This window comes from Chanos chanos, chromosome 3, assembly GCF_902362185.1.
Source record: "Chanos chanos chromosome 3, fChaCha1.1, whole genome shotgun sequence".
Lineage (NCBI taxonomy): Eukaryota > Metazoa > Chordata > Actinopteri > Gonorynchiformes > Chanidae > Chanos > Chanos chanos.
This window is the reverse complement of record NC_044497.1, coordinates 42,360,488-42,368,025: the sequence shown is the minus strand read 5'-3', so window position 1 is coordinate 42,368,025 and position 7,538 is coordinate 42,360,488. Positions and strand designations below refer to the sequence as shown.

Below are 7,538 nucleotides of genomic sequence, written 5' to 3'. Positions count from 1 at the left end.
CCCAAACTCTATTCCCTTCCTTCCTTCTGTGCCACAAGGCTCTTCTTGGCGGTTTCTGGGTTTAGTCGAAATAAATAGCGCCTCCTACCAGCGTGGAGGGTTAAGAGGTGCGAACTTCATACTCTCGACACTAAGATTACTGGATTTTCCTTTCACTATGCGTTTTCCCCTTACTAAGCCGTATAACCACAGGCTTAATTATGAGCGATATGGGAATGTCACCTCTCCTTTATCAGTTTCTGAGGTCTCGGCATTATCCTGTTATTTGATGTTTCCACATCGGGTCCAATTATGAGACGTACCCATTGAAGTTAGTAGGCGTGCTGTAAACATTGTAGTCGAGAGAGGTGAGAGCAGCACCGTGGTCTGAGCTAGCTTGATCTCTTCAGAAAACTCACATTAAGTGAAGACTATGGCCTTGCCAGGTTTGTGATGTTATTATTAACAAAGTTAATAATCTATGTGGTATTTTCTTGGCCGGTTCTAAATGGAAAGTGTGAAGGCTGAAATCAATGTAGCTTACTAACAAGGCGGGATGCTAGTCTTCTCGAAGTTACTAGAAGATTGTTGGCTTAGCGCTGATACAAGTTAGCTGTTGCGCTAAATCAGATGAATGGCATCATAAATAAGAACTTTCTAAACTGATTCTTCACAGTAGGAGGGTTATTCTGTTATTTACAATATGGTGCGTTAAAAATTAAAAGATGAACGTTAACACCAAGCTACCACAATACGGTTTACGTTTAGCAGTATGTTTCATACCTAAATTACTCCGACAAATGCTTCTGTAAATGGGCTAATGTAACTAACTCTGTCAGGATCAGTACGTTTCCACTGTTTGTTGGTTGCAGCTGAAGTTAATGGGACAGTCATAAATTTAGACCGTAATCCAGTCAACTCTCCAGGCATTTTGAAGAATTGAAGTTCGACCTGCTGCTTGAGTATTAATACGCAACTGCGTCTAATAGCGATCCTCTTTGCACGTTGTACTGTACTAGTTGATCGAAATGGTTTATGAACAGTGGCGAATCTGCCAAACGTAGCACTGTACAAAAGAAGCGTAGTTAAATAAGTCCGTTTCATTGTCGGAACATGTTACAAGGTGTTAAGGAGGGTCCAGTCGGTGTGTTTGGTCCAGTCTATTTTTTGACAGCATCTTGTTGAGATGTAGTTGCTAAAGTAAGTGAGAGAAATTATTTCATAAACCAGGAGATACTGAGTGTTAGTTTTAGTGACATAAATACTTCTTAGCTTTGATTAATAGTAACTGTTGACCGATATGCAGCTACAAGCAGTATGGAGAGATGTCTAATAGAACTGAATAGGACTTCAAGGAAGTGATGTGCCGTCAGCGTACCACGCTTTCACAGCTTTTGATAATCCAAAACAGACGTGCCTTTCCACTAATTGCTGAAACAAAAGTTGAACCCCTTCCTGACAGTGTTTTCAGGAAGTTTCAGCATCAATATATGATTAAGAATTTTAATAGGACGCAGTGGCATAGAAAGCCCAAGTGTATGTTGCCGTACTTCATTGTCCTTCAGCCTGTTCTGAAGGCTTACTGTACTTGTACTCCGAAGAAGTTTGGTAGCTTAAAGCAAATTACTGTTTCACAGCAGAAATGTAAAAGCTGGGTTTTTGTTTTGTTTTGTTTTTTGTTTGTTTGTTTTAAAGTTTTATTAACATCTTGTCATCTCCTTCATAGGTCCAAATAAGGACAACATCAGGGCTGGATGCAAGAGATGTGGTTATCGTAAGACATTTTTCTTTGTTAATGCTGTATATTTCTTCAAAATCTTTTTTTTTTTTAACTGAAATTAGGGCTGAACGATTAATCGATTTCAAATCGTAATCGCGATTTCAAACAATGCAATTAGCAAATCGCAAAGGCTGCAATTTAGGATATACGTTTTGGAGCGCGTCTGACCTACGGTTACTCAGAATGTTGCAAAAAGTTCCATTGAACGTTCGGAGGTCCGATAGCTCATTTCTTGATAATGACAGCTGAAAAAAAAATTAATGACTGCTGCGATTGGCAACGGGTTTTGTGCTTGTGATTCACATCTTTTTATCATTCCGCATAGTCTTTTCGCTTATCGTAACGGAGATAAACAGCCTGTCTACAACAAGTTGATGAGTCTGCAGGCCTAGCATGTTGCTATGCAACACTTGCAACTTAGTTTTATTTGCTAGAAGGACTATTTTTCTCAACGGAAGCCACGAAACGGCAATAAAATCATTAAAATGACACATTGTGTGAAGTTTCTTGTATCATTTTGGCAAGTAACCGTATAATAAGCGGAGTCCTGTTCGTCCTATCGGGATTTATTTTTCCAAAATGACCGGCGGGCTATACATTATCCCTTACATGTTCGATTGTTCTATGTTCTATGCCAGTTAAAAAATGTCATAAATACATGTTGGAAGCAATTCCATATCTTTAAGTTAACATATTTGCATTAACATCTTTGTATCTCATGTGGTAATGCTCAATCACATGTTTTAAATCTATTACACAGTGAATATTGAACCGAAACTTGACTTTAAAAAAACATCTCGCAAATCAAATCGAAATCGCAATCGCAATATCTGTCAGAAAAATCGCAATTAGATATTTGCCCTAAATCGTTCAGCCCTAACTTAAATAACTGAAGTTAGTGTCTTTCATATGATCAGGTATGCTTGATGTCATTTCAATATTTTCATGTTTTCTTAAAGCAATGCATAATCAAAACATTCTTATTAATCTATTCACCATGAAAGTGTGGAAGCAGGATGGTGTGCTAACTTTTTGTTTGTTTGTTCTAAATTAGCGGGTCACCTCACGTTTGAATGTCGAAACTTTGTGCGGGTTGACCCACGCAAAGACATTGTGTTGGACGTGAGCAGCACCAGCAGTGAGGAGAGTGAGGAGTATGAGAACGAGGACCTTCATAATGAGAAGCTCCATGGTGGCTCTGACCATAAAGGTTACATATATGTATATGTATATTTATAAACCCCAGGGCTTTTTAACAGGTTGCCAATGTTATCCAAAGTCCTCATTCAGCCTTTGTATCGTTAAAGAAGAAGCTATTCAGATTCAGAAGCCGCAACAGAAACAGAAACTTTTTGTCAAATTTGTCAAAATTGACAAGGAATTTATACCCCCATTTTATACACAAACAGAATTATTAGGAAATATGGGGTATATTCTTTAGTGTGCTGTAATTTAAATACAAGTATCTTTTAACTTGAATTCATTTTATTTATTTAATTTTAATAATAATTTTAATTTAAAATTTGTATTTCTCGCAGGTTCTCGTGAAGAACGAAAGAAAGAAAAACATAAAAGAAAAAGTAAAGAGAGATCCAGTCGAAAGGCAAAAAAGAGGTATGGTTTGAGTTAAGGCCAGTGTTTGTGTTTAGGGTAGTAATATTTACTGTCGCTCTGTATAGTACTTTGTTGTGGTTTGGTGCAAATTGCAACAGGGAGACAAAAGGACAGTCACAAGACCTTAATTTACACTACATATATTACTTTTTCTATCTACTCCAAATGACTACTCAAAGACCAAAAGACAATATATCAGCCTGTGTGATCAGTTTAACTTAAAACTTATTGATACAGCTGAAATAGCCATAAAATTAATCAGATGTTTGTCCAGATGTTTGTGTTGTTTACATTATATTATCTCGATGTTTACAAGCTAATATTTTATTGATTATTTTTCAAGTAATGGGGATGTTACTGGAGGCATTAGTAATGGGGACATTCTAACACCTGACTGCAGTAGAGTGTAACAAAAACATTTTCATGTCAACATAAGTCATCTTCCGGCACAAGTCTTATTCAAAACACTGGATATCTTAAAGGAATCAATCAAATGATTTAAAGCTTCATCACATGAAACTTTTAGAATAACAAGTAAATATTTTACGTGCTGTTGCTGCTCAAAAGCATTTTAGACAACATTATAAGAAGAGAGTCAAATTTGCCTTTTCGGTCTGTTGCTTGATGATTGGCAGTTCACTGTAGTAAGTGCAGTAAAGGCTTGTTTTGGATCTGAGCTGAGGTCTGTTTGGTCATGTGTTCTGAACATTTGTTGAATATGACTCATGACCTTGCATCTCTTCCATCTGTGTTCATTAAAAGCATAGCTGTGCTGAATTGCTTTAAGTGATCTGAAAGGACAAATCTCTAACATTTTATCTCAAGTGTGCCCCTAATAGACCCTCAAAATCCCCGTCTCATTCCTGACCGCCTCAGTGGCTCTAAATGGATACCAACCTTTCTGTTTCATTGAAAGGGAACCAGTTTAAAGCAGTCAGGTACCTATGGTTCATGAGACATAATGTGTTTTTTCATAGATTTTTGATTGCTCTTCAGTATTTAAGTTTACTGCAAGTACAAGCTGCGAATTTATGTTAAAATGATTTTTTAAGGACTTTGAAATTGTATGGCTAATGAATATTAATTATATAAGTGTACAACATTGAATATTTTTTTAAATATTTTGAATGCGAACCAATAACAGTGGGAATCGAAATCATTGTTGGCAAATAGAAGTAATGTTACATTTGGAAGGTTTGGTTTGATCATGATGCAGAGGTATGTGCCAGGCTAAGCTAGATGCTTAATTTCTTTGTGGGAAAATAAAAATTCCCAAAGACAGTAAACTGACAAAAGTTTTGCTTTATTTGGCATTCCTTATTAGAAAGGTCCCCGAGCTGGAACTGAGGGACTTTATTAAAGATTTGGTGGTGTAGGTAAAGTTGTGAGGACAGTCAAAAATCATGGGAACTGGTTTACTAAACACAGAGGTTTGCATGTCTAAAAGAAGAATTTGAACAATCTTAACAAATAGAAGGGGGGGGGGGAAGGTCTTAGACATACTATAAGTAATGATCAATAATGATTGAGACCCCCCCCCCTTGCAAAAAGCACTTCAGTGTTTAATCTTTTTTTTTTTAAATTTAACTGTTTATTTTTTAATAGTCTAATTCTTACACTTTTTAAATGATCAAGTTAATACCATTAGCCCCGGTACAGTAGCCCTAGTCTCTCATATTACCAGTTTTCATATTGCTTCATTAAAATATATATGGTTTTGTTTTGAATGCGTCCTGTTTTCATGTGGTTCATATTTGTTTACTCATTTTTCTCAAGGTCTTACTCTTCAAGCGATGAGGATGAGGATGAGGGGGAGGAAAGCAGGAAGAAGAAGAAACATAAAAGCCATAAGAAGAAAGGCAAAAAAGAAAAGAAGGAGAAGGAAAAACGGCATAAGAAAAAGTCCAAAAAGAGGCACAGGCAGTCCTCGTCATCTGACAGCTCCACCTCCTCAGATTCAGACTGATGAGCCCAGGGTTTGTGAGGCGAAATCATGACGGACCATATTATGAGTAAAGCCCTCAGCGTGCTCTTCACAGAGCAATGTGTGATTGACCTGTGGAATACCCCAACTCTTAGGTTATGGAAGTAGATCTTCTCTGAACCAAATGTTGATCATACGAAAGATTTTGTTATTTCTGCTGTTGTGATTTCTGTCAAACAGGCAGTAAAAAATAGGAGGTACAAGACCCTTCACAAAAACAAGTTCCTCTGTGTTTTTCCTCTTTTTTGGGGGATGGTTGGTGAAATGTTGTTCTTCTATCTGTACTTTATCCGCAATGAGATGTATTTTGTACATTAATAAAATGAAACGATTTGTACATTATACCCTGTCTGTAGTGTTGTTTTACTATGCATATACTTGGGGGGTTTTTTTTACGTCTTAAAGTCAACAGAATGTCCTCACAACAGCAGCGTAATTAGACACAAGCAGGTCATACATTGAATTGGATTAGATCGACTCACATATCCCACTCATGCATTTTTGCTGAGGCTCTAATTTAATGTGTTGACAGGATGAAATTTTTATTCACACTTGTCTTATGAAAGCATCTTTGTGTCACATGTATGTTTAAGTTATTTATTGATATTTGCTCAAAACCATGCATTCAGAACCAAAACAGAAAACTGAAATGAATCATCATATATTTATTTACCCTCTAACGGTAATCACTGCCAATTTTGAAACAAGCATATTTGCTCCATCTGAAAAAGAAAATTTTTGCTAGAAGATGTTCATCTCTGAGCTTTAGCGTAAGCCTGCATAAGTGCCTTTCCTCTCATTCAGAGCTCAGATTTCTTGTAGAACTTTAGATCTCTCTGAGGGATGAAGTGCATTTTCCTTGGAAATGTCAACTATGTTGAATGTATTTTTTGGATCATGGCCGGAAGCATCTTTGGGTGAAGTTCCCTTTGAACCTGATTTTTTTTTTAGAAAAGGAAAACATGTTAGTATTTGACATTGACAGTGTTTCTCTCTGATGTTCATGAACATTTTCTACTCATTAACAGAATTTTAATCCAGCCTGACATGTCAAAGTCATGGTCATTGTACTTGGATGCTATCTTAAATTTAGTTTGACTTGGTCTTATGAGAGATTTTGAGGAATGATATCTTTTTTTGTATTGGGCTTGTAATGCTACAGTGGCATTTTACATTCCATTTTAAGTGCCCCTGCTTTTTAACTGCAGTACCTTGTTGACGACAGCTTGCATGGTGATGTAATTTGAGTCCAGGATCCAAGTGCTGAGGTTTGGTGTGTATGAAGAGGAAGCAGAGCACAAAGACACTGATGACAAACGCAAGGAGAACCAATGCTGCAATACTCAGTCCTACCAACACTCCAACACTGAAACAAGGAAAAAGCAATTTTAAACACATTAGAAGTGTTATGACTGCTTATCTGAATACACTTCAGACTGACTCAGACTGTTAAGTGATCACTGTTCTATCTCAGGTTTAAATGAGACATTTAAGGAAACCCTAGTAACCGCACATTCAAATGTACAGGTTACTGTGGCCATCACAGAATTTTCAAACAGTTTAAATTTTTCAAGTTTCTTTCAAGTTTATTTATTTATTTAGTTTACATGTACAAATTTTCAAGGCATATTTTACGGCATAAGAAATACCCTTGGAGAGCTGTATTTTAAAACCACAAGGAAAATGCAGCTGTGGGCATGACTGTTATATTCAATAAGTCTTAATTCTTTTGCACTTACCTGAGGGTCCACATGTAGGCATGTTTGTACGGGTAGTAGTTTCCAGGCTCACTGCAACAGTACTTCATGTCTTCAAAGCCGCAACAGTAAATCATCTCTGGATTTTTGGGATCTTCTGGACATGTGAAACGTTCCACAAAGCTGGCACCCTCACCAATGTACCCCTCACAAACGTGTATGTTAGCCATTATCATAAAAACAGTACCTTGTGGTGAACCACTCCCAGAGGCAGCTGAATGATACTCAAGAGAATATTGTTCGAGATGGTCCCTTCTCATCTGACTCACAGCAACTAGTGCTTGTGTCTGACTCTATGTGAGTCTGATTCTGTGGGTGGGCTGAGTTATCTGTATTCAACATTAAGTGTTCTCTGTGGTCTCAAAGATGACCTCTTTCACTTTGAAGCTCATATTGTATCATGCTCTCTGGACTCGGACAAACA

General features: G+C 37.1%; 1 protein-coding gene across 1 annotated transcript; it reads left to right on the top strand.

The window, feature by feature from the left end:
* The first annotated feature begins 335 nt into the window (after positions 1-335).
* srek1ip1 (SREK1-interacting protein 1) lies at positions 336-5,628 on the top strand. Its single transcript, XM_030769733.1, has 5 exons — positions 336-425; positions 1,706-1,753; positions 2,814-2,969; positions 3,298-3,373; positions 5,150-5,628. The coding sequence occupies exons 1-5, from the start codon at positions 413-415 to the stop codon at positions 5,337-5,339; spliced, it is 483 nt and encodes a 160-aa protein (XP_030625593.1). The 5' UTR covers positions 336-412; the 3' UTR covers positions 5,340-5,628.
* The last annotated feature ends 1,910 nt before the right edge of the window (positions 5,629-7,538 follow it).